The sequence below is a fragment of the Lipophrys pholis genome, assembly GCF_963383615.2.
Source record: "Lipophrys pholis genome assembly, chromosome: 9".
NCBI lineage: Eukaryota > Metazoa > Chordata > Actinopteri > Blenniiformes > Blenniidae > Lipophrys > Lipophrys pholis.
Window position 1 is genome coordinate 27,897,963 of NC_137639.1, and position 25,888 is coordinate 27,923,850.

The window sequence follows — 25,888 nt, forward strand, 5'->3', positions numbered from 1 at the left end:
CCCGAGGCTGTCGGAGAGAGAGAGCGAGAGCGAGAGAGAGAGAGAGAGAGAGAGAGAGAGAGAGAGAGAGAGAGAGAGAGAGAGAGAGAGAGAGAGAGTGAGAACGGGAGGGAAAAACTACCAAACTTTTTACTTCTCCCCTCCGGCACATTGTGTATGTGGTCAAACTGTGGACCTGGTGTGTGAAAACTGAATTATTGTATACGAAATGTACATTCAAACTTCTGGGCAACTTGTGAAATGTTGCCAGACTGCAGTGACCTGGTTTTGTATTCACTGTTGTTGTTGTTGTTGTTGTTTTGGTTTTTTTAAAGTTTTTTTTACCGCACGTCAAGTTTGACAGATACATTTCCTGAGAATTTTCTCCACAGTTTTTTTTTTTTATTTGCCTGCGGCGTTACTCCGTGAAGTACTTTTTTAATTCAACGTCAGTTCCAAAAAGAAGCTTTCAGAGGTGGACAAGACAATCATTAACAAATGCAGCAATTTAACGTCCTCTTAATGGATCGGTGCCTGTTTAAAAAAAGCTTTCACCTTCACTGTTTAGTCAAGTGAGACTTAATACATAATAATGTGTACTTATATAAAGCGACATGAGTAATGTAAGACACAGCCTCATTAACCCGGGGCCGTATATTCCCCATCCTGTCAGAACTGACAGGATCTGGCATGCATACTTCTCATAACCATTAATGATAGCTAGAAACTAAATAAATTAAAAAAGAAATTACATGAAAGCAGCGAATTAGAGCGTTTCTGCTTTGCACACATTATGCTTCCTGCCAGGACTTTAGCAGACTGATCACAGACTAGATGAACCAGCATGTCACACGAGTTTCACAGTAGTACTATCAAGAAGAGAAAAATAAACTGTTATATTCAAGCTCTCTCTCTCTCTCTCTCTCTCTACAACCATAAAATATAAAATAAATCCAGACTGTTAACTTGCACTAATACTTTTAATAAAGCCTTTTTTTTAATTGATAAAAACGAATTTTTCAAGCAAATTTACAAAGCTACAAAAGACACCACATACACCAAATAAATCTAATACAACCACACCCGTCAACTGCTTTATATTTAATGTGTCTTCAACATTTACCCTCTAAAAAAGTTACAGAAGCATGAAGGTCATTTGTTTTACTGCAAAAACCTTTTAAAAAGTTGATGCAGGATTATGATCAATTGAAACTATTTCGAAGTAAATTGTATTTAGTTGTTAAAACACATTTTAAAATCTACTTTTACTCACCGGATTTCAACCCACAAAGTAATAAGGTTTGAATTGTTTTATTGCTTATATGGTTTTTTGAATTCTCTTTTAGTCTTTTTATTCCTGTTTCAGCTGCATTTTTATAGTTTTATCTCCGATTTTAGTTTTTTTTTTATCCTATATGTTTTAAATCTCACTTGTTTTCCGCCATGGTTGTGTGGAAACGCTTTTTAAATAAATATAGTAAGTTCCATTTGGAAATTTGACTGCACTTAAGTGAATAATAAATTCACCAGACATTAAAAAGTTTCTGGCTGACAGAAATAGGAGAAAATGAACAACCGATTAGTGTTTTTCTGGAAAATAGAAACAACAGATACATTATTATTATAAAAATATAGGTGCTATCAGTCTATAAAGTTATAGAATTGACAATATTGTGAAAGTTTTCAACAATTAAATCGGATTAAAATACATTGCTATTTATCTGGGCTAAAATCTGACAAATATAAAAGTTTAAGTAATGTAGTTTTTAGATTAGCAACTGGAAATAATGTCATCACGAAGATAAATGTGAGAAAACGTTTGATTCACTGTCAGGTTACAACAGTATCACTTCATTCCGGTCACTTTCTCCCTAATTCACTTGTTTCCTCCTTGAAAATCCTAAAATCCCAAATTCATGCCTCCAGCTGGGGCAGCGTTTGTCCATAGGCTTTGCTTTGTCTATTTTCTGTGTTTTTCAGAAACTACAGTAAACTCACCCATTTAAGAGCAATCAATAGAAAGTCAGAGTAAAAAAAAAAAAAAAAAACCCAGTGCAGATGCCTGAACAGCTGATGCTAGAGGTTAAGTGTTCCTGAGTACACATAGAGGTATGAGTGCTTAAAAAAAAAAAAGGGGGGGGGGGCGCATAAAGCACAGAAGTGATCTATGTCCTTAAGCACCTCGCTGTGCTTTGCTGGCGCTCTTGATGAGTTGTCGCTGTGACTGGGTGGAAAAACAAGTCTTAAGTAATGTGGCCTTCCAGTCACCTGACCGTCAGCTCTGCCACCGTCGGGCCCCGAGCCCGCGTGGCACGGCGACGTATTGCACAGGTATACGGCCGTCAGTAGTTATTCATCATCCATAATGTTAACGATTACAGCATGTCGATAACAAACCCCAGAGTTAAATGAGTTTGTGCACTCAGCTACGCCTGCGCCTCGGCGGTTCAAGGTCACTCCCTCCCGTCCCTGACAGGAGGGATGATTCCCGGGCCGAGCGGCAAAGCACACACATCTTGCCTCAAGGTCAAGTGTGCCACTATTTTGAACAAATAGATACATAAAACACTCAATCTTTGTGTGTGTGGGTAAAGTATGGGCCGAGACCTTGGGCTGGGATAAAGTTGGCCGGCCGCTCGTATATTCTGTCCCGTACTTGTATTTCAAGCCCGGCGCTCTGTCCCCCCACCCGACGCCTCGTCCCGCCTGCGTCTTCCCCCTCCGCTCGCTTTAAGGGCTCCAAGTCCCTCCTATGTGACCCCACGCAAAAAAGTTTGCATTGATTTTGGTCACGTAAGAGCTCGCCGGAGTGCAGTGCGGACGGATCCCGAGCGTCTCGGGATGACAAACTGTGTTTATCATTCGGCCCGGTGGCCAGCTGAATTTAGACCCGGCAGCCTCCTTTAAGCCGCTCTGTCAAACATACCATGACCAAAGCCGCTATTCACCTATGGATGGCTGAAAAACGTAAAAACACAGAGGGGCCTTTGTGTTTGAGCAGGAGCAGGACAAGGCTCGGGCGCGTGGTGAGAGGATACACTTGATTTGGAGTCAGTTAGCAGCTCATGCCTATCGTAATGGACAATGGGGCAAGGGCAAGTGTCTCCCTCCCCTCAGCTTTCCTCTCTCCCTCACCCTGTCTCTTGGCGTGCTTCCCCCTGGAGACACGAGCCGGGGGCTGGGCGCTCTGATGGCCAAGCGTGACATTTAAACCCCTGCCCTGCGGTAGCTTTAGGGGGGCTTTGTGGAGGGGGGGGGCAGTAAGGTCCATATGAGCACAGAAAAAGAAAAAAGAAGAAAAAACAGGGAGTCCGAACACAAGACTCACACTACAAACCCCCTAGTACACGCCGCACACGCACTACTCCACCCCCCCCCCCCCCCCCGCTCCCCCCTTGCAGAAACCCTCAGTGTGTCAGTGCGGCGGGGGTCCCATTGTGCGTGGGCCTGCCACTGAAGAAAAGGGCCCTTTGGTGGTAAACAATTCAGCTGTCCACTCTGATCACAATGGGGGTACATCCCATTGCTTTGAGCATCTGCTTGGAGTAGGTATTGGTCCCCTCGCCGCTCGGCAGCGCTGACCATACATGCACGGTGTGCGACTAAATCCCACCACCACCTGCTCTCGGCCTCCCCTCCTTTTTATCATTCCCCATTCGGATCAATACCGTTGACTCCACTGCGGTATCTCTCAAAAGACAAGTTGAATAGCCTTGTGCTGGCTGTTCAGGAGGATCGCATGCTTTTTAAATTGTGCGCCGAGTGGAGGCCAACTGTACGAGCTGATTAAGGCGTGCATGAGAGGGAAGATGCCTTGCTGTCATGACACGAGGTACCAGGAGTTATTTATGGAGGCCTCGCGCCGGCAGACGAAAGCACGGCTGCTTATCGCCCTCTTGTGGCCGTTCAGTATATTCTATCCCTGCTTATTTAAGCAGTTACTCCATACAGGGAAAAAAGAATAAAAAATGTATGTAAACATGGTAATGCGCGAGTAATGCACAAGCACTGACCTTCATTAATTTATTGAAAAATACTCCTGAGTTTTTATATGTCACAAAATAATATTAAAAAAAGTGTAAAATGCTGATTGACCTTCGAAAAATCTACTTTACAAGTGCAGATTATAGTTATAAAGTATTATATTTTTTTTCAAATGCTGTGTCATATGTAGTAAATATTTGATGTAATGAAGAATTTTGTTACTGTTACTACAGGATGGTTCACAAACCACATCGAAACAGGCTTAACAACAAATTTAACAATCAAAAAGTACATTAAACGTGTGTGAGGATGAAATAAAATGAGTGTACATGTTTCGTTTGACCTCGTGGCCCGCCACAGCATTGATGTTTTATCTGTTAAACAGCATGAAAATGTCCTCTGATTGATTTTATGCTTGTTTCAACTTGATTGTTTTCTTTCTTTCTTTTTTTTATTGTTTCTGACCCCAAAACATATTCAGATGGGGTGTTTTATAGATTCCTAGAGGGCTAACGCTGAGCAGGGTGCACTGCTGGGGAAGCGCTAATCAGCTCGGAAGCATTTGCTGCCCTTCTGGCAAGGTCAGCGGGGTCACGGTCCCTGGGCTGTATGTCCAGTCCACCCCTCGCCCCTCCCCCGCTGTAAAGCCCAGCCCCCCTTTGGGGCCTATAGGCCCTGCAGGCACAATCACCGCAGCGCGACTATAGGCTCACAGCAGCTCTCTTTAATCTACGCGGAGCCCTGGGATGGACTGCGGCTGTCTGTCCATCAGCCTGTCGGTGTGTCTTGCCTTGACCGTGCACACCGGCGGTCTCGGACCTCGGCTATCGACTCGGGGAGACCGGACCCGGGTCTGTGATTGGCCCGCGGAGGCGTCCGGTGGGCCCCTCCCGCTGTTTGACCAGCTGATTGATCTGTTAACACTGGCCGCTGGACGTGTGTCCCTGAATTTAATTTCAGAATTCATTTCTGGGCAGACGTGTGTGTACAGAAATGATGTAGAGTCCCGGGATCCGAGTGAAGGATTGACGACCGAGGCCAAGTATAATTGCAATTTAGATTTTCTTTTTTTTCTTTCTCCCTCTCTGGCTCTCTCCCCCCTTTATCTTTAGATTTTTGGATCGTACCACACAAGTACACTTCAAACTGCTTTTTTCCTTTTCATTTTCTGCTATAATGTGATAGCATGCGCTCTATATTCTCATCTTAATCTCCAGAGGTCGAACTCCTCCGGGTGCCATACAAGACAATGCCTCAACGCGTACGTTTTTCAATGTACACTTATTTTTTTTTCCAAGCCATTGGGCACATTTTTGTCCTTTGGGCACACTTTATCATTTTCATTTTTTGCGATACGGCGCAGCTGTAGCGTCTCTATAACGTCGGGTTCTCTCCACTGCATGAATACACCTGCGAAGGAGTCTTTACCGTCACTAAATTTGATCACATCGATATCTAGAGAACCCTCTGCTATTAAAAGGAAAAAAAAAAAAAAGAAAAGTGTTGTAAAATGCTGGTGGAGCCAGGCGGGAAGGAGGGTTAGGTTAAACCCTGATTCATTTCACAGCTCATAAAGAGCGGCAGCACATCGGTGAGTGGGTATTGTCCACCATGGATTTCCCCCTGTCCACTTGGCTTTTACGCGTCTCCGTTTTCAGAAATGCCCATAAAAACACAAGAGACTATGAAATAAATGTGATGACAAAGACAATGGCGGCGTTAAGGAAGCGAGCGTCTGATTTGATGGAGTCTCTCTGTCTCTGCCTCCCTCTGGCCTGCTGCAGACGTGGGGAGGCGGTTGGAGGGTGGGGGTGGGGGGGCTGCTTGGATATGCATCACAAAGGCTTCCTGCAGTATTGATCGGCAGTGGGTTAAGGCAGTCTATCAGCAAATGTCCCTCTCTCTGGGAAAAACAATGGGAGATTAAAAACACACAGCTTGCCGGGCGGGAGGCTGCTGATGGGCCTTTATCTGGGCCCAAAGGTCACTGTGTACAGATATAATCCACTTTCACTTAACAGCTTCATTTAAGGCACCTCGCATGCAAATAGTGGCATTTCGGGGTCTATTCAAAGATGACGGCGAAGGTTGTTGTTTTTTTCTGGGGGGGGGGGGGGTTCTATCTTCTTCCTGAAACTATCGCTACAGATTGGAAGTGGATTGGTTTAATCTTTAAAGTCAGGCAGACGAGCATTTAGCTTCAGCTTTAGCATTTAGCTTTAGTGACGATCAGCAGCTGCTGTGCGTCACTTTACCACTGGGGGGGTCGAGCGTACAGAAAGAACCGGCCTGCTGGAGTCCAATCCGGCCCAAAAGATGACATTTTTTAGAAATTGTGGCAGTAACTGCAGTATATTTGTTTGACCACCGGGGGCGCATTTTAGTCTGTATTTGAATCGATTCAGGTGATGTGATCGTGATATGAACTCGGTGACTGTATTGCTGAGCTCTAGCTTCTTGTGGCCAAATGTTTTATGCGTTTGAAGACATATATAGTATTAAAAAAAACAAACACTGTGATCTTTAAGGCCACATTGACATCATAACGTTATAAATGAAAACGCTTTGTTTTTAGTTTCAGAAAAGTTTCACGTTTACACGGAAATGGCAGAAATGCAGAAAATGATGTAGTTTTCATGCGTAGTGTGTATACCATATCCAGGGTCTTATTGTCATCAAGCATCACTATTATTATTTTTTTTAAATTTGTTTTGTTGATCTCATTTATATAGTTCTAAAAAGATTGCTTACATTTAATTGGGGAAGGGAAGGGGGTTGCTTTACTGCATGTAATAATATCTTAGCGTTTGCTTTGCTGTAAATTGCAAACAAAACAATAAATATATATTTAAAAGAATAAAAGAAATGGCGAAATAAATCCCACACACCTGAACAATACACTGATGATAGAACACGGACATTCGTATGAACAGACGACCAAGTTCTATTGTTAATACTCACACAAAGACATACATCTACGGTGCCAGGTGTGTTTTTTTTTTATATTGTAATGCTATTATTTAACACTTGGGATCAAACTGAGCTGAAGTAAATTTACTTTAAACACTAATATTTAAAAATGCAAGTGCAACTCTGACAAAAGACATTTAACATCTAATCGTAACGCACAATTTTATTAAATAGCATCAGCGTATCATCCTCAGCGTTTGCCTCAACAGCGCCCCCATTATATTGTTAACGATCTTTATCCTCCACCCAACGCTGGGATCTGCTCCGATCGTGACTTCAACAGATGACACACGCTGGACGAACTTTCACGTTTTATTCACGTTTGAAATCACGTTTAAATGTACAACAAACAGTTGATCTTAAAATGAACTCAGACTCAACAACAAAACACACTTTTCTTCATATACCGCAGTAAAAAAACACTGAACCGTAACGACACTCTTACACGACCGTATGTCAGTAACAAAAAGCTTAAAACTCAACGAGGAATGTAAATCATGAACAGAGTCTTGATGTGACATCGTCTGGCCGTCACTCGTGACGTTTTTTGGGCTCGCTCAGTTTGCGTTTCTTGGACGCGGGGACGTTCGTCTCCTGGCTGTTGGGAACGTTAAATCCAGAAACCTGAAGAGAAGGATGGAAGCGCGGTATTTTTCAGAGCCTCGTCCCACTCTGGCAGACCACGACGATCAGCGCTGACTCATCTGCGCCAACAAACAGGCTCCTACGCATGTTATCCTCAGAAGCACAAACATCTGTCTCATCATCAACCGTCTGTTTTTAAAGCTGTTGTGTAATTAAGGAGCACAAAACCTATTTCGACATTATAATTTCACATTTACGGCAACGTTTCAAGTGAAAATGCATCGTTTTTGCCTTTTTGTTACAGAAAAAGTTTTTTGTTTTCACGACAGCAGAGAAGATGTAGTTGGCATGCCTGGCCACTAGCTGGCGCTCTTACTTCATTTATTTCATAATGAAACCACACATGGAATACCCTATAAACTATGGATGCACGATAATCCCCCCCCCCCCCAATGAAACGATAACCGATGGTTCCCCAACCTGCCGCCGATAACTGATGACATTTTTAATAGTTTATAAAAACACACCTGAGGTAAAGAAAGACAAAGATGAAGGTGGACTTTTTTGAAACTGGTCGACTTTTTACTGCGTCTCGGATGAAGATTATTTGCTGTTTAATCCCGTCGTCTTTTTCGGAAACAGTGGAGAACGCCCACGGCGGTGATATTCCAGGTGGCGTGTCAATGCACACGACAACAGAAGACAGCAGCGTCACAGAGCAAACAAACAAACTGAAAATGAGCAGAATCAAGGCAATGATGGCTATTTATTATTGGATCTCGTTATCAGTCAACAATTATATTACCAGATTTCTCTGTGTGACGCCGTTTTCTTCAAATATTCCGCCGATAATGATCGGTTATCGTGCATCCCTACTGTAAACATCCCGTTTTTAAACTCTCCTTTGCTGTTGTTTTATTCTGATTACTGTCATTTTCATTTTGTTATATTTGTTGTCGTCACTGTTGCTCGTTTTATTTCAACATAATGAGCTGATGAAGGTAACAACATCTGTTTATGTTGCCTCTGCAACTTTATTACTGGTATACTCGTGACTTTATTGTCTTTTGTTTTCGTCCCACGTTTTGGCTACGAATTCCACATGGGAATTCATTTTTCTTTGTACCAAATCCTATTGTAGGTATGAGGGGCTGCGCAATTGCCGCAAGCCACTGGAAACAGGAGTAATAAAAAGACGACAGTGTGGAGTGTGTGACTGGCCACCGTGGACTTGATGATGCGTCCACTCCGGGTCCTCTTCACGTCCAGCCCCTCGTCGGAGGTTGTCGTCACCGCCGCCTTAATCTGAGGGGGGACAGATGGTCCATAACGCCGGGAATCAATGAAAAACTCTCATGAAACTGCATGAAATTTTCAGAGAAGATTTGTCATCATCTAAGGACCAATCGATTAGATTTTGGGACGTTAACGGCTAACCGTTTCCGAATAAATCCCCAAAAATTGTGAACCAATGTGCAGATGGGAGAGGCATTTCATGGAGATCGAAGGAGATCAACGTCTGTTACCATGGAGACGCTGCCTGCTCAGTGCTTCACACAGTGATGTAGCTACCTGACCTACCTAGTTAGCGTCGATATGAGCTAACGGCTATCATGCTAGCGATGCTAACTCAGTTTCGCGAACAAATGTGGCGTTGGTGAAGGTCTGCGCTCTACCGAGTGTAGCTCTAGTTAATGTTTATAGCAAATTGTTTCCTACTGCATGTGTGTGGTTTCAATTAAAAAACAACCAACAGCGCTAACATGTAGGATGAAATGCTAACTACACCATTTTCAGCCTTTCTGTTGTTTCCACGGAAACGGACATTGTCTTCAAAGTGTTGCCGTGGAAACGCGAAACTTTTCCGAAATGAATTTTTTTTCCACTTGAGACGTCGTCGTGGAAATGGGGCGCCGAGTCGCACTTACCTCTGCGTACATCATCTGGGTTTTGCTTCTCATCTGGACTTCTTGAATTTCTAAGAGAAAAAGAAAACATGTACTTATTGACTTTCATTAAATTCAGCCAGCGCTCAAACCTGTCGGTGTGCAGTTTGCATGTTCTCCCTGTGCATGCAGAAGTTTTGAATTGTGAATTGGTTAATGTGGGTCGGAAGAAAGCAATGTTTTCTTTTAAAACAGCTCAAAGGTGGCTGAAGGGTAATCAGAGTAAACATAGTAAGTGTCTCTGTGTGTTTGCACTGCGATGGACCGGAGTGGAGACAGTCCGCTGGGATCTGCCCCCCCCCCTCCCACCCCCCCAACCGCAAAACACCACGACACGAACGCTGACGCCGAAGTGGACTTTGAAGAAGTTACAAGGGAAAACTTACCGGTGTTATCGACGTCAGTCTTCGCATTATCAGCCTCCCCCACAGCTTCAGGCGCGTGACTCTAAAAAAAGGTTCAAACGTCTTATCTGGACAACAGGATTGGAAGATGTCGACACACAACAACAAACTGCCGCTGATAACACACAATGACTCAGGACACGTGACCTGCAGCCGCGTCTGCATTCGCAGGACGTTTCATTGGATGGTGTTGATGAAGTGTATCTGACACGGGACTGGACCCTGAGCCCCATCCTCAAATTCAAAAACTAGTCAGTCCATTTCAAGCATTTTTTCATCAAAGCTTTTTAACTTCAATCTATTCTCCTACTGTTCATTTAGCTTCTGGTCTTCGTCATTTTTGTTCTTTATTTATTTTTTCCCACCACTCTTCTTTCATCCTGTAAAGCTGGTGTCAAATTCCACACGTAATCAATAGGATTGTACATTCATCTCTCTGTGGGCCTTTTCTATTTTGACGTTTTTTGACTGTAAATTGAAGAAAATCCCCGTCTGACACCGTTTCATGTAGTTTTGAGACATTTCTTGTGTGAAATGACGAGAGAGTGCGTACTGTATGAGTGACCCCATGATCACGCTGCTGAGGAGAATAAAAAGCTTTCTGTGTGAGCTGTTTGTGTAACGACCTGCATGAAGTCTTCTTCTTCTTCCTCTCCCACCTCCATCACCCACTGGCCTGTCGGACCGACGCCGTTGTTGACCTGCAAACATTAAGCGAGTCGAGCCTTCTGACTTCGGGAAGGATTAAAGAGTGCGTGAGCTTTAACTGCCGCCACTCCGGCACATCCACCTGGTCCAGTCTGTGCCTCTCGGTGGTCATGTCCAGCTTCAGGGAGTGGAACGGAGTCACCACCTCACCCATGGCCATTCTGAGTGGCTCCAACTCAAACTCCATAGTCCCACTTTCGGCTTCCTTAAAGCCTGGCGGCTGGTAGTCCCGAGGAGTCACTGAAAATAGACACAAAAAAGACAGAAATGGACCAGACTTTTCACTCAGGGGCCACATTCAGCATAATTTCTCCTCTTAAGTGGCCTGGACTGGTAGAATGGTGTCATAATAACCTTTAAATCTAAACTTTAAAGTTTCTCTTTGTTGTGGTGCAGAGTATATTTGATGAAAATGTCTATATTTTCACAAAACCAAACAATTACAAGAGAAAATGAGTACAATCTCAAAATAAAGCCAATTACAATGAAACCTTCCGGTCCAAAATACAGTGAAAAGTCTAAATAACTTCTTCAGCTGTTGCATTCTGGGTGTTTGATAGAAACGAGGTTGCTATTTTTCAAAGCAGCATCACCGATATCTCAGCTCGGGTCTCAGTGTTGTGTTGTGTCTTCTGCTCTAAGAAATTTGTTTAAAAAAAAAAAAATCAGTTTTCTTTGAAATGTTTACATTATTTTCAGTGGTTTGGCGGCCGGATCGGAGCCGGTTTTGGTCCCCCGGACCTTATGTCTGACACAACTGCTGTAAACAAATATGCTCTCTAATCAATTTCATGTCTGCTTTTACAAAAAAAAGAGTTGATAAGAGTTTGTTTTTGTGGTTTGTATCTCTGCGTACAGCACTGGATGTAAACACCGAAGCTCATTATGGACATATCCGTAAACAGACATTAATAACACAAAGTGGCTTGTTTTGAAAGCTTGACATCTTTAACAGTGTTCGTCAAGGCAGATTCACTCAAAACAATCCTTATGTGGATCGGGGGAAAGCCTCAAGATGTCTTCACAGCAAAACAGACAGAATATGTCTTTAACATGGCCGATCCATCGAGGCGTGAGCTCCACGAGCTTTTCTATCAGATCCAGCAGTAAAGTCTGCAGCAGCGAGAGCGACAGAAGCTCTCTTGGTCCCCTTGCCCCTGAAACCAGGTCACTGCTTTCACTTCCTGCTTTATGACAACTGCAGATGGACAACATGTTTATTCATGGACATGTTTGTTGATTTGTGTTCATTTAAAGCATTTTGAAGTTGGGAAAATAAAAAAATAAAAAAAGACCAGAAAAGCTAATTTTGCATCATTTCAATCATTATTTTTTTTAATGTTGCATAACAGATCAGATGAGACAGATCATCCATATTTACCCAGTGAAACCAGGATAACACCTCACTCGGGTTGCCTCACGCCGTGTGCGTCAATATGGAGAGTTCACACAAATGTTAATTTGTACCGATATTATAATCCTTTATGGGTTCATCTTCTTTCTTTTTTTTTTCTCCCTTCACATCTAATGTGGCCAAACTAATGCAGCTATTGATTATTCACATTGCGATCCCTGTAACGCCAGGTCTCGTAATAATAATTGATTTTATCGAGTAGTTTGGGATGGGAGAGAAATTAAAAACAGAGACTTGACAAGGAGTAAAAGGAGGAGAAAAAAACATGCGCGTGTGTGTGTGTGTGTGTGTGTGTGTGTGTGTGTGTGTGTGTGTGTGTGTGTGTGTGTGTGTGTGTGTGCCTCACCATCATCGTAGTAAGCCAGCTTCATGTTGAGACAGACACTATCTGGCAGCGGACCCAGATTCTGCATCAGTGTGTAGAGTTTTCTGACCAGCAGGATGCTGGCTTTCTTTGTGTTTCCACTGGACATCGACACTTTGCTGTTGCTGTTACTGGTATTAACAACAACAACAACAAAAATAAATACAGCAAGAAAACCACTTTAAAAGTGTTTTAAATCTCTCTGAGGTGAAGCAGGTGTTCATGCTGATGTGTGCATTATTTTCCTGCTGGGACATTTACAATTCCACCGCTACATTCAGTCGTGCTGCAGCTTTGTAACTATTCTGCAGTAAATACATGCAATACAACAGTTGAGACAAACTGTTATCAACAGCATGCATTACGGTGAGATTATTTAAAGATAGTACAGGTTTAAAATATCAAAATATGGTGATATATTCATTAAAAGACAACTTTTCTGAAATGCTGCGACTGATCATGAGCACCATGGCCATAGTAAATAATTCTCCTGCACGTGCACGAGTGGATGAATAATAACAACAATGTTTCCTCCAGAGTGTCATGACTCCTCGTACATATTCTCCTGGGACTTGGTAGTTTTATAGTCACCTTAATAACAATAAAAAGGTGGTCGCCTGTCCACTAGAATGTCCGGCTACTCCCATTGTTGTTTAGAGCTGGGAGTGTGTGTAGTTTAATTGCAAAAACAAACAAAAAACAGCACCCACTAGTGGCAAAACATGCTAACTACATCGTTTTCAGCATTTCTGTGTAAACGGACATCGTTTTCAAAAAGTTGCCACGTAAATGTAAAACCTTTCTGGAACGAAAGCCTAAAAGGTGTGCAATTTCACTTGAAATGTCAAAATGGCCTAAAATGGATTTTTGCGAAACTGTGTAAATAAGTGTCACTCCAGGTTTGGTTCACCTCTTTGTTTCATGGAGTTTGTATTTCAGGTTTGCAATTTGAAAAATAAAGAAATCAAAACATTCGCTCAAGCTTTGACTGACAAATTGAATAACAATAATAATAATAATTATAATTATAATTATAATAATTAGCTACCTTTCAAAGTCCATGAGCGCCACTCCAGCAAAATATTGGATCTTGAATTGGTAAAACTCCGTCACTTTCTGAAAGAGAAGCAAAGACAAGAGTTGTATGCAGAACGCCTGTGTGTGTTTGTTTAACATCTCAGCACTGACAAACACAAAGTGAGGATCACCTGGGGATTATCGGGGTCGGCAGAAATCTGAAAAATATGTCCAAAATGAAGAATATTAGCATGATAAATGTGTGTGGAACACTGAGAACAGCAGAGAGAAACCTACATGTTGTGAAACATCTCGATTCGTGTTGAATATTCAAGATAAGAAGAGAGGTAATAAAACATAAGTAAAGTACTCACAGACATGATGACTTTCCGCAGCTTGAAAGAAAGAAATAGTCACACATGAAGACGCAAAAGAAAATGGAACTAAAGATATACATTATTTGTTCACAAAACCCTTAATCCTTTAAAATTGAGCTGATTCTTTAATACATATAGCCGAGATTTTCATGTTTAAGTTTACGTGTAATGTCACAAAATTTTCTTGTTTTTAAATGGCAGAATATGGAAATATTACAAATGTTTTGGAGAATAAAAAAGACTGAACGCCGCTCACATATTTCTTCTGGATGGCCTCGAAGCAGCCCTGCATCCTGGGAAGATGAATAAAAGTTTATTAAAGATTTAGTACACAAAATATCATATGTGTTTCCACCCTGATTACACAGTTATGGTTCAGTTTTTTCGCCGGCCTTGAATCAAAATTAGATGAACATGTATGACCAATAGGCCCCATTGACATGACGTTTCAAGTGAAAACGCATCATTTTTTATTCCAGAAAAGTTTTGTGTTTACATAGCAACATCTTTAAAATGATGTCCATTTGCAAATAAATGGTTTTCATGTTGGTGCCACTAGTGGGGGCTCTTGGGTGTTTCTGAAATGAAACCACACACTCCACTTTAAAAAAATGATCAGTGGCTCGGAGCACCGCTGTTGTGTAAACAGAAAACCAAAACGCAAAGTAAGTTTAGCGTTTTCACAAGAAAAAATCGTGGAAACGAGAATGAACTTTTGCCACGTTTCGCCCACAAATGGGCGACAGTAACTCTTCCTCACCACTGAAGAATCTGAATGGCACCGGGGCAGCTGTGCTCCTCTCGGAGGATCATCACTTTTTGATCTGGTAGAAGAAAATCAAAGAGAGGTAAGAACCCGTCGTTGTAAACATCGCTAACCTGACAGTCAATGTCATGAGCAGAGTGAGACGTGATCTAACCTTCGACATATTTCTTCCCGTAAGCCCTTCCTGGGAAAATACCTCGCAGGTATGTTATGCCGGACACGGCGATGGCCAGAAGCTTCTTTATGACGACCAAGGACTGCTGCTCCGTCACCACCTGGTTCGGAGCCAGCTGAGTATCCTGCACAGGAAAACAGATAACAAGAGCTCAAATCTCAATACAGAGACACAGTTAAAAGATTTCAGTTAAAATATGCTTAATTATGGGTTTACTATACTTTTCTAGGATTTGTTTGAGACCACAATGAGTGCTTTTAAGCAGCATATGTTTATTCTAAGGTTAACTAATCAACAATCCGCCAAGATTCATCTCAACATATTTTGCTAGTATGGATATGCTTACCTTTATTATTATTTATAGTTACAATTCTTTTGGCGCAAGTTTTAATATCAATTCATATTGTGAAAGTGGCGATATTCAGGTTTGTAAGTTGAAATACATGTTGACACTACCCTGTTTGGAGATACCAACATGCCTGAGAAACCTAGCCATCCATCCATCTATCTATAACCATACTGAATACCTTTAATGTCACTCAGAATTTTTATTGAACTAAAAATTTCTTTAAAATGTTTGTTAATAAAATAGCATTTTATTTATTCCACAATTCAACCTATTTTTACCTGTGAAGTCCTCGTTTGTTGTGCAGTCATCATTTCTCTGGGGGGGAAGAAACACCAGATATAAACACTAAAAGAGAGTGGGAACCATAACATTATTTGTTTTTTTTGTCATATTTAAGCTTTCACGTTGTTTAAATCGGCTCTTTTAAGAGGTTAGCTTTTAAATGCTACCTGCAAGCTTGATTACCATTTTTTCCCCAACAGTAAGACTGAGCTATCCCCAGGCTACATTGGTGATAGTTATCTGTACTTACATAATAGCTATAGAAGTATTTTCAATAACAGATTTCGGTGTTGTTTTTTCGTAAATAAAGATTTTAATGCTAACCTTTCTCTGGGAGTGAGCCGAAAAGCCCGCTAATTGTTTGATTGACAGGCGGTCCAACCGATCAGATCAGACCAGACTCCTTCCAAAGCGTACTAGAAGGCATCAAATCATTACTTTAGTGACTGTAGATAATCTCGTTTTAGTGTGATTGTTTTCTAAAGTGTATAATATTAAATGAACAACCACCGAGTACCTCTTCTAATATTCTGGAGATTTGTGTTGATGCACTGCGGCCCCCGCATCGCCCCCACTTTTCATTCTGTGATTCTATTGGCCAGTTGCCTTGTCAATCAAAGCGATCTGCGCAGTGTGCAGCATCCCATTGGCTCAGACTCGAGCGGTATCGTGCCTCTATTGGCTACTGTATATGTCAGTCGCAAGTCGGTCCCTCCCTCCTCCCAATGGTGATGTCACATCTCGTTACGCCATTTTTGTTAGGCAGCAGTCGTGTTGAGAAAAGCGGGAGCAGGTTCACAACACTAAACGGTACATTCAACTCTTTGAGTTGTCTGGCTTAACGGGACACCATGTCGACAGAAAACCTGGACCCCGACACTCAGGTGGACTACGAGGACGAAAAGCAGGTGGGTCTGTAAGGCTGTTAGCGAGAGGTGGCTAACAGCAGCTAGCTCAGGTGAAGTGTTTGTACTGAGGCTGAAGCAGGAGGACGGACAGTCCGACAACTAGCTGCCCTGTGTGGTTGAAAACAAAACAAAAAAAACAGTTTCCTGAAGCTGTCACTGCATCCAGACCTCCACTGTCTTTTGTCCCCTGTCGTGTGTCATTGGCTGACGGTTCCACCGCAGCTCGGGCCTCATTGGTTTGCATGGCGGGTCTAAAAGGGTGTCACGAACGGCCTGCAGCCTCCAATAAAACCTACAATTTTACCTTTAATCTGCTCTTAAATCAACAAGAGACAAATGCACTCTAACGTTATTACTGTGTGATTTATGTGTTGTCCCGACAAAAACATGTAACTGCAGTAGGCTTCCTCATTTTTTCCTAATATGCCTCAATCATGTGAAAGTTAAACACTTTAATTAAACAATTTTTCATATTAACGCAGATCTGATGTCACATTAACACATTAATGTCAGATTTGACCGTTGGCAGCATGCATGTACCTGCCTAGTTTGTTTACATATCAACAGGGCGTGAGATAATGGCAAATAAAGCAGGTTTGAGTTATTATTAATATAAATAAATGGATCCTTGTTGTTATAGATATCCTAACATTTAATGCTTTGCAGATCATGGTGCATCAACTAGAAATACAGTTGCTTACAAGCAGCAACAAACTAACTTGAAACCATAAATCCCACCTGCATGCACTAATTCGTCAAAAATGAGCAAAGACTGACTAGAGATTGTGTGTATTGGTCAGACAAAGATCATGTTTATGGTACATTCATATGGCTCTTATGTTACATTCTTAACCAAACTCATAAAAGCTAATATTGTTAAGGTTTATATAAGGAATTGGAGACCTTAAAAGTTACCCCGAAACTGATTCACTTAAATTAAATCCAGTTAAAAAAAAAATGTATTTACATGTTTTAGACAGAACTTCTTATTCTCAAAAAGGCAAAAGAAACAAACAAGGGAGCAATTTATTGTAACTAGGTGTTAGTTGTTTAGGTAGGCTAGAAAAGCAGACTTGGAATCGGGAGTTTGCAGATCCTCAGCGTCACTAATCAAGACCTTTGACCCCATCAGCTCCTCGAAGCACTCTAATGTTGAAGCCCTCCATATCTTAGAAATAGGATGGATACGATCAACTTGAGTTGATTCAGCAAAATGTGTAACTTCTCTACCAAACCGTCGTGTAGAATGTTGATGGCTTAGTTAAATGATGCATGTAATAGTTTACATTTTGGTTTAACAAACATTAGATGTTTCAGTATTGCTCTAACTCTGTACGAACTCTTGCTTCAGTCAGGAATAGTTGGAGCTTTCTGAAATCATTGCTTCACGTCTGCAGTTGCAAACATTGTGTTTGCGAGTTTTATCCAAGCAGCACTCGGATTGTGTTGTTAAGACTCCGCAGTTTCCCTGCATTGGGAGCAAATATAGTAGCTCATAAATTTCTCCTCGTGGCCCCAAGTGAATAAGCACACTGTGTGCCGCTCGTTCCCCCTCCTCCTGAGGGAATCTGTGTCCACAGTCAAATTTTTCTCCCCACACAGAGCGAGGGCCCTAACGTGTCAGAATAGAGGAAGCTCCATCCAGGTGTGTGTACAAGGAGTTTATCCATGGGCTTTGGAGTTTGCCCTTTCTGCTCTCAGGTGCGTTTCACAACACTTGTGAAGCCAGATGGATTTAACGTGCTGTAAAAGCACCTTGTTCACACTATGTACACAAGGCGGTGACCCAATTAAGTGTCCTCAAACGCTAACTGGCAGGAGAGCTTTATGGCGTGTCGGACCAGTTCGGCCAGTGTTCAGAGGCAACAACACAAATATTCATATTGTCTACAGTAACTACCACCTCAAGCTTTTGTAATGGGCGCCGACTGGTGTAAGTATTTGGCAAGCGCTGTCAGTCAGTTTAGTGTTGAAACGTGTTTCCCACATTTTACTAAAAGCAGCACATAGTGTATTCACGGAAGTAGAAAACAGGAAAGTTTCAAAATGCTTGAAGTTCTCTAAAGTGGTATCTTTCGTGTCTTAACTTGACATTTGCTGAAACAACATGTTAGGGCTTGTCAGAGATATTTCTCGAACGACGAGTTCCATGATTCATGCGTGATGTTTGTGTTCATTTTCAATCAAAGCTTGAAGTATATGCTTTTAGACATCGTTTGTCTTTAGCCTTCTCACTTTCAGCTGTGAGGAGAGTTCAAATAAACTTAGTGTCGCACATTTGGTTAAAGTGGCTCCGATGCTGCACAATTAGTGGTATTTTTGTAGAAGCCGTCAAGGTTTGGGAAATGTGGGATCGCTGTTCCCGAAACTGTGTCAGCCGACACTTTGAGGGCTCGATGTTTTCTTCTAAACAAAAGTGTTGAATTGATTTTCTTCTTGTGTGAACAGGACTCTCAGGAGAAGAATGCAAACCCGGTGAAAGCAGAGGAGGCCAAGCTGAAGGCCAAGTACCCCGGCCTGGGCCAGAAGCCCGGAGGCTCCGACCTCCTGATGAAGAGATTAACGAGAGGGGTAGGTGACCAATGCCATCGGAACTGTTTGTCTCTTCACTGAGTTGATACCGACAGAGAATGTGAGCACCAGTGTGACTGAAAAACACTATGAAGCAGCTACAGCCGGCATGTCGGGCTCTCAAAGTTTGTGTTCTATGGACGTGTGCCCTCGCTGGTTAGTTACACCATTTAACTGTCAGTATTTAGACAGCAGTCCCACTCCCTGAGGCCGTGGGAGAATTCAGCCAAAACCTGAAACCCAGGTGGCGGCCTGCAGGAACGAATCACTGCTGCTAAAAATTATGAGCACTTCCCTTTTTTAGACGAGCCAGTTAATCTCTGTTTAGTGGACGGAGAAATCTAGGAGCCCCCCCCACACACACACACACACACACACACACACACACACACACACACACACACACACACACACACACACACACACACACACACACACACACAATTATGTAGTTGGTCTACCAGACATGATCAAACAGATCTTCTTTTAGCATCCAATTTGGGCTGATCGTTGTAATTGTCTTGTAAATAGACACACAACGCGATGAAAGTTTTCTATTTTCACTTGAAAATTTGTTGCCATGTAAACGGGCTGTCGGTATGAAATGTACCCTGAACCTCAATATCGTGAGCAGCATGGCAGAGACCTATAAGCCAATAGAATCAGTCGCTCTCCCCACCATGCGACGGAGGACCTCCACCTCTGGAGGTTGTTTAAAGTCATCGTGGGAAATCTCTGCCGAGGCGGACTTAAAGAGGGGGAAGCCAAAAAAGAAATTGCAGCACTTCATCTTAAGTTAATGAACATCATCATCAGAGACTTATGATACGGGGACGGCCGGAGGGTCTGGGGAGAGCAGTTTACGGCTTTGATTTTGAGTGAATCAGTAAATATTTCATTAACAGGTTAAAAAGCACTGAACCATAGATTTCTTCAAGTTCCCTTCCAATATATCTTTATACGAAATGGTACAATTGTTCTTTCTGCTCGTTTTCGCTGTTCTTACGTTAAAGAGCTAAAGATAAATGGCGGAGCAGCCGCTGCCTTCCCACTCACCTTCTCCTCCACTGATGTTCCAGCTGGGTCCACGCTAATTATTACGTATCTGTAGGAGTAGAGCTGAAGGTTGGAGCTGCTATTTTTTTCTCCACGTTGAAACTAAAGTGAGCAAAGAAAACAGCTGAGAGGAGCAGGATCTTCTGAGATTCACTACATGTTCCCACATAATCAATACGTTTGTCAAAATGTGCTAAAAGTGCAACTAAACTAAACTCAAACTTGCCTTAATGATCTTGAATTTGTAAATCGCACACTTGTTTTCATGTCATTCTTCCAGTCTATTATCCATTCATCAGATCGATCACAGTTTGAACCTTCACGTCTTTGAATAACAGACGTTTAATTTCACCTAAAGGTCGAAGAAAACCAACAGTGAGCCGACGTCTGTATGGAAACCCGAGTTTATACTTTTAATGCTTTAAAAAGGCTTTTCTTGTTTTTGCTTGAAATCATTTTACGTGTGGGATCTGTTTTTATAGAAATTTAGGCTTTATTTTATTTAATTTTATTTATTTTTCTTTTTTACATTTTTTTTCTGCATACATTATTTTACATGTTTTTTTTGTAGGGTTTCTTGGATTTGACTTTTTCTTATTTTATTTTGGGGATTTAAATTTTTTTTTAATCCTTTTATTTACAGCAGAATTTCTTTTAACCTTTTAGTATTAAGTTTTGGGATTTTAATGGAATTTTACAGATTTCTTTTGACATCTTGTGTTAGATTTTCTATAGTTTTTTTTGGTTTCTAAAATAATTTTATGTATTTTTAATTGAGTCTTTCATATTTTGTATGTTTTGTTAAATTTCTTCTTTACTGAATCAAATTCTATGTTTTCTTCGATTTTAATTGAACGTTTTTAACATTTTTTTACATAATGTAACGTTTTTATGGGGTTTTTATTTAGTAGATTTTCTTGTTTCTGACTTTTATTATATTTTTTAATGTCAATGGAATTTAATTTTTTTTTATTTTTGTAGAATTTCTTATTTTGACTGAATTGAATTTTATACATTCTCTTTGACTTTCAGTAATTAATGATTTATTACTTCATTTCAGCAGAACTTTGTAGCTTTTTAAAAATTTGGTTATTATTTTTTTGTTATTTATTGATTTTGTTTAAATTTTTCTTTAATCTTTCCCAGCTTATCACCCAATTTTGATGATCATGGCACCTACTATAGTTTGCATTATGTTTGGGTGTGTGCGCTGTTATTTTTCTTGAATTCTGCCAGATGAGAACCTCTTTATAATTGATTGATTGTCATATGAGTGGGTAGAAAGTCCACATGGACAAACTCAGAGTCGTCACAGAGACACGGCCACATTATCTCGGGTCTGAATGAGTCGAATCTAAACGTGGGAACGCCTCCTTGTCTCTGCAGCAAAAGTACTTCGACTCGGGCGACTACAACATGGCCAAGGCGAAGATGAAGAACAAGCAGCTTCCCACGGCGGGAGCCGACAAGAACCTGGTGACGGGAGACCACATCCCCACGCCGCAGGATCTGCCCCAGAGGAAGTCCTCCTTGGTGACCAGCAAGCTAGTGGGCTAGCCTCCGTCATCTCGGCAGCACCGGGACTCGTCCCCGTCGCACTTCGCCCGCGTCCCCAGTACGTCCACTCCTTCCCCCGCTCGTCCCTCTTCATCCCCAGGCACCACTGGCTTTAACATATCGGGCAGAGTTGTAAGGTTCAAACTCCCATTTGCTTGTTGGGTGGGGTGGGGTGGGGTGGGGTGGGGTGGGCAGGGTGGAGGTTCAGGCATCTCGCTGCCTTTTGGTTCTGCCTTCCTTCCCACCGCGCACAGCTCTGCCTCTCCTGCGCACGCCGCTCTGCCGCCTCCCTTATATCTTGGGTTTTCAGTGTTCCAAGATGCATCACAGTAGGTTGTGCGTCACCGTGCAGAGGGTTGGATGGGTGAGATAATGCACTTTGTATTCTGTATAGTATGTTTTCATCTTTTTTTTCTGTTGGGGTTTTTTTTTTTTTTTTTTTGCATCCTGAATGACACCAAATGATGTGTGTGAGGGAGTCGGGAACCGTAACATCTCATCTGATCTTTCTGTCCTTCCCTTCCCATGTTAGTGGCTGGCTTCAGTGAAGTTGGACGAAGTTGTGTGAATAGTTGCTTGCATACCAAATCTGTGAGGGGCGCTTGCTTAGTTTAGCGCGCATTCGACACCCCCGCTTTGAGTAAACGAACGGAGGGTTTTGCGTCGCGCTCCGGTCACTTTTCATTAAATATAACTTGAGCATCATCAGCCCGCCGGCGACGTGAAGCGCATTTCTCCTCCGTCTGCTTTCAAACTCCCTTTTTGTTCCCGCTCGCTCTCGATGTGCCGCATGACGAGAACACTAACGTGACACGACAGAGAAATCAACATTTGCTTATCGATATAAGAAGCCCTGAAATGCTTCCCCGCCCCCTCCTCGCTTTTGCTTATTGCTGTTCTGACAATCCACGCACACACACACACACACACACACACACACACGCACACACGCTCAGCAGAGTCTGTAGTTGTATTCTGGTTAAAAGCTCAGAGCTTCGTCGGTGTGTGAGCTCAGTCTCAAGATGTGTGTTTACTCCGCGTGGGGAAATAGAAGCGAACTGCTCCTGTAAATAATACTCATCAAGCTCGTCACACATCAGACCGTACCGGCGACCTTGCCTAACCACGCCTCCGCTCTCTTCGGGATTACATTCTGGGATTTCTCCACTTTTACATCGGAGCCTCACTCGGTGTCTGCGGATGCGCTCGGCCTTTCAGTGTGACCGTTGCGGTGTAATCGCCTGGCCTACATCGCCGTGTCATGACGCAGAGTGGAGGAGTGACGTGACCGTCCACATATCTTAACCCCCCCCGACCAGGAGCCAAACGGGGCTTTAACATAAAAGTCCTATTGAGCCTTCAGAGTTGGCGAGTTTGTAACCGACCAAACGAATGACGTCTTCTGAGATCGTTTTCACCGTGATGTTCCACGTCCCAATCAGAACGCCGGTTCTCTTTACCTCCATGACAGTTTGCATCATAAAACACTAATTCTACTTTATCCTCCGTCTGCTACCAGCATAGAGAGAAGTACTTAGTTTCTTTTAAGCCGACAAGCGACGCACACCGATCTTTGATCTCGGGGTTTGTCGGAGGGTAAACGGCGGGCGACCCGGGACGCCGGAGAGATTTGATAACCCGACGGGGGAGGGGACATCGATGTGCTCTGCGCTCGGATTCCACCCGCTCTGAAGCAGATCACCACGTCTCCAGACTCTGAACTGAGAAGCAGCTTCAGGGAACCTTCACCAACACACACACACACACACACAAACACACACACTCCGCCTCGTAGGCTCGCTGACAGGGTGCATGCACCATCACATCCTTAACCTCTCCGGTCTTTTCCTTTCCGTCTCTTTCTCTCGTTGAGACTTTAAAAATGTGTCAAATTTCAAGTGAGTGAAAGAGACCTCGATGTGGACGTACGTGCCTGTGATGGTGTCGGATGAATGCGCCGCTTTCTGTCCGTTCCAGCTGTTGTACATAGACCTCGACAGGAAATGGTTTCTTTTTTTCCCCTCTTTTCTGATTTCACGGTTCCCCTCTCTCCTTTCAGTTTCAACACTACTTCTGCCGCATCTTCTCGCGGAGGCTATGTGAATCTGTATCATATGAAAATATGCGTAAATGCTGCTGATTCCAAGACAAATCTTAAAGCGATGATACCCTGTAAAGAGAGAAGGCCCGTCTCCGATCTCCCAAGTCCTCTGGCTTCTTTTGCAGCTCGGTTTTTGACCGCAGGTCTCAAAGTGCTTTGCTGGAGATTCCACAGGTTCGCACCCGGCGTCCAGTCCGACTAAAGTCTCAAGCTTTACGATTGAGAAGGGGAAAAAAAAGCAAACAAAAAAAAAAAACCTGTCGATTCAGCATTGTATTGTGTGTACAAGCCATCATTTTCCTGCAAAAAGAAACGTGTGAATATGCTTGATGTCTGGCGAAACGACAGAACAGGAGTTCTCGGATGCTACTTTGGCTTTTGCACGGGGAATTGGACGGGAGGAAGTGTCGGGGGTCAACGTCTCAGCCCCGACACGCAGGGTGTCTCTCGCTCAGCTCTTCTAAACACGTGCCAGAATGTATAAAACAAATGACAGGCTGTGTGCTCTCGAGTACTTCTTGTGCTGCTTTTATCTGATCTGTTTTCTTGTTTTGCAAGTAAATATTTCTTCTTTTTCTTTTTTCTTGTGTTCTCTTGTTGTATAATTACTATCTTCATCCTGGCCCGAGATAACTGCAGGGAAATCAGAGGCACCCTTGCTTCCAAAATAAATAAATAAATAAAAGGGTTTACATGATAAAAGAATGACTGGAAAACACAGGAATGATTTTAAGACTTCAGAAAGTACGAGGGTACTTGGAATGTTTCAGTTGTGTGGGAGTAGGGGAGAAGATTTTTGTCAGTATTTGAAATAAACTTTTACATTAATAAGACTCAAATGTCTTTTTTTTTGTGTGTGTGTAAGACTTCTGGGTCTATTATGGTTGGTAGATATTAAGAGATGTGATTAGATAAAAATGATCAAATTTGTACTTTTTTTATGTATTTTAAGGTATTTTTTTTCTGTTTGCTCCCCCTATTTCAACACAAATATATCATTTTTTTTATTGACACGAATATCTTTAATTCGACATAAGTGAAGAACTTTTTGACACCTCTGTTGCTGGTACGTCTAAACAACATAGGTTTCTAGATCTTCGACAATACAGTCTCAAAATATTTGAATATGCCATGAGATTTGATGTTGACCGACTTTATTTTCTTTGACCGTCACAATGAAAATGTGAGAAATGCTTGAAAACTTTGTATGAGAACACCAATTAGTATAGTTTTGTGATTTTTATAGACCATGGAAAATCCCAGAGACTTCAGATAAAATCTAGAATTTACTATGAGGGGAGCACAAGCTCCATTTCACCACCAGGGGGCAGCCTAATCGTGTATTATTGTCATACATGGCAATGAGGAACCGAAAGTTAACGTTACATAAAACGGTAATTTTATATATGTATATATATATATATATATTTACATAAAGAAAGTTAAAAAGGTGGAATGAAAGGAGTCCTCTTCCTTTCTTAACCGTCTTACACACAGTTCCTTCTTTATTTGGTGGAAACGGTTGCTTTTTTGATGATTTACTGATTAGTTGCACACTTTATTCCACTTATATAAAATTGGGATTACATTAGATCACACTATTAATCCCACATGGGGAAATTCGGTCATCACAGCAGCAATTGCACAATTAAAGATGGAATAGTCGGACACGAGAATAGAATATGTACATATCATTAAATAATTAGATAAATATATGTATGCATATACATAAAGTACAGGAAACCCAGCTGGAGGGAAAATACACACACTCGCAGTAATATGTACAATAATTACTTTGTTCAGTGTTCAGCTGTGCTAGGACGTTGGTTTTGACACATGTTCGGTTTCTGTGTTTGCAGCTTAACAGCAGCAGGTATAAACTAGAGAATTCCAGAGAATTCTCCTCTGATTTCAGCATCTCCAAGGCAACAGATCTGATCACCTTTGATCCCGTTTAATCTCCGCAATGAGGTGCCTCTCCTATCCGCTTTGCATGGGACATATTTTTCCCAAACGGTGAGCCAAATCCTGAGGTATTCTCGAACTTTCCGCACGTTTCGATGTGCTTTTTGTGTCCATGCTCCCAACAGTGCAGGACGAGTTACTGTGAGAAAAAGTGGCAGAAAAAATAATAATATTAATAATAATGATAAAATGATAAGGCCACCTCGGATAGTAGTCTGAATCGTTGTGCATTGCCACTAAGGGAGTCACAGGACTGACCTGATTCTTATTCTTTTATCAAAACTATATGAACAAATTGAGTACAGTGAAGTATATTATGGTGCTAAAAACATCAAATATGTCAAAAAAAAAATTTTTAATATTGATGCTAGGATACCATTTATGTGTGTCATTGTCTTTAAACTATTTCC

At 42.0% G+C, this 25,888-nt stretch overlaps 3 protein-coding genes across 3 annotated transcripts; 1 reads left to right on the forward strand and 2 right to left on the reverse strand.

Annotated features, from left to right (window-relative positions):
• Positions 1 to 7,229: 7,229 nt before the first annotated feature.
• LOC308115188 (uncharacterized protein) lies at positions 7,230 to 11,774 on the reverse strand. The gene is made up of 5 exons (XM_080472582.1): positions 10,495 to 11,774; positions 9,851 to 9,911; positions 9,447 to 9,496; positions 8,743 to 8,823; positions 7,230 to 7,557 (listed from the first exon to the last, which is right to left on the reverse strand). Exons 1-5 carry the CDS (start codon positions 10,531 to 10,533, stop codon positions 7,465 to 7,467), a joined length of 324 nt encoding a protein of 107 aa, XP_080328708.1. The 5' UTR covers positions 10,534 to 11,774; the 3' UTR covers positions 7,230 to 7,464.
• LOC308114443 (HORMA domain-containing protein 1-like) lies at positions 10,533 to 15,377 on the reverse strand (the record flags this gene model as incomplete). The annotated part of the gene is made up of 9 exons (XM_080471316.1): positions 15,317 to 15,377; positions 14,669 to 14,813; positions 14,509 to 14,572; positions 14,005 to 14,041; positions 13,746 to 13,766; positions 13,563 to 13,589; positions 13,403 to 13,470; positions 12,337 to 12,485; positions 10,533 to 10,816 (listed from the first exon to the last, which is right to left on the reverse strand). Exons 1-9 carry the CDS (start codon positions 15,347 to 15,349, stop codon positions 10,533 to 10,535), a joined length of 828 nt encoding a protein of 275 aa, XP_080327442.1. The 5' UTR covers positions 15,350 to 15,377.
• A 683-nt stretch (positions 15,378 to 16,060) lies between these two features.
• ensab (endosulfine alpha b) lies at positions 16,061 to 23,826 on the forward strand. The gene is made up of 3 exons (XM_080472583.1): positions 16,061 to 16,228; positions 18,677 to 18,799; positions 21,242 to 23,826. The coding sequence occupies exons 1-3, from the start codon at positions 16,172 to 16,174 to the stop codon at positions 21,410 to 21,412; spliced, it is 351 nt and encodes a 116-aa protein (XP_080328709.1). The 5' UTR covers positions 16,061 to 16,171; the 3' UTR covers positions 21,413 to 23,826.
• Positions 23,827 to 25,888: the final 2,062 nt, after the last annotated feature.

Coding starts and splice junctions, on each gene's coding strand:
- LOC308115188 (XM_080472582.1), bottom strand. CDS start 10,533: ATGGAGGTGGGAGAGGAAGAAGAAGAAGACTTCATGCAG. Junction 9,912..10,494: donor AAGAAGAAGACTTCATGCAG/GTCGTTACACAA, acceptor ACCTTTTTTTAG/AGTCACGCGCCTGAAGCTGT. Junction 8,824..9,446: donor CCCAGATGATGTACGCAGAG/GTAAGTGCGACT, acceptor GTCCCCCCTCAG/ATTAAGGCGGCGGTGACGAC.
- ensab (XM_080472583.1), top strand. CDS start 16,172: ATGTCGACAGAAAACCTGGACCCCGACACTCAGGTGGACTACGAGGAC. Junction 16,229..18,676: donor ACTACGAGGACGAAAAGCAG/GTGGGTCTGTAA, acceptor TTGTGTGAACAG/GACTCTCAGGAGAAGAATGC. Junction 18,800..21,241: donor TGAAGAGATTAACGAGAGGG/GTAGGTGACCAA, acceptor TTGTCTCTGCAG/CAAAAGTACTTCGACTCGGG.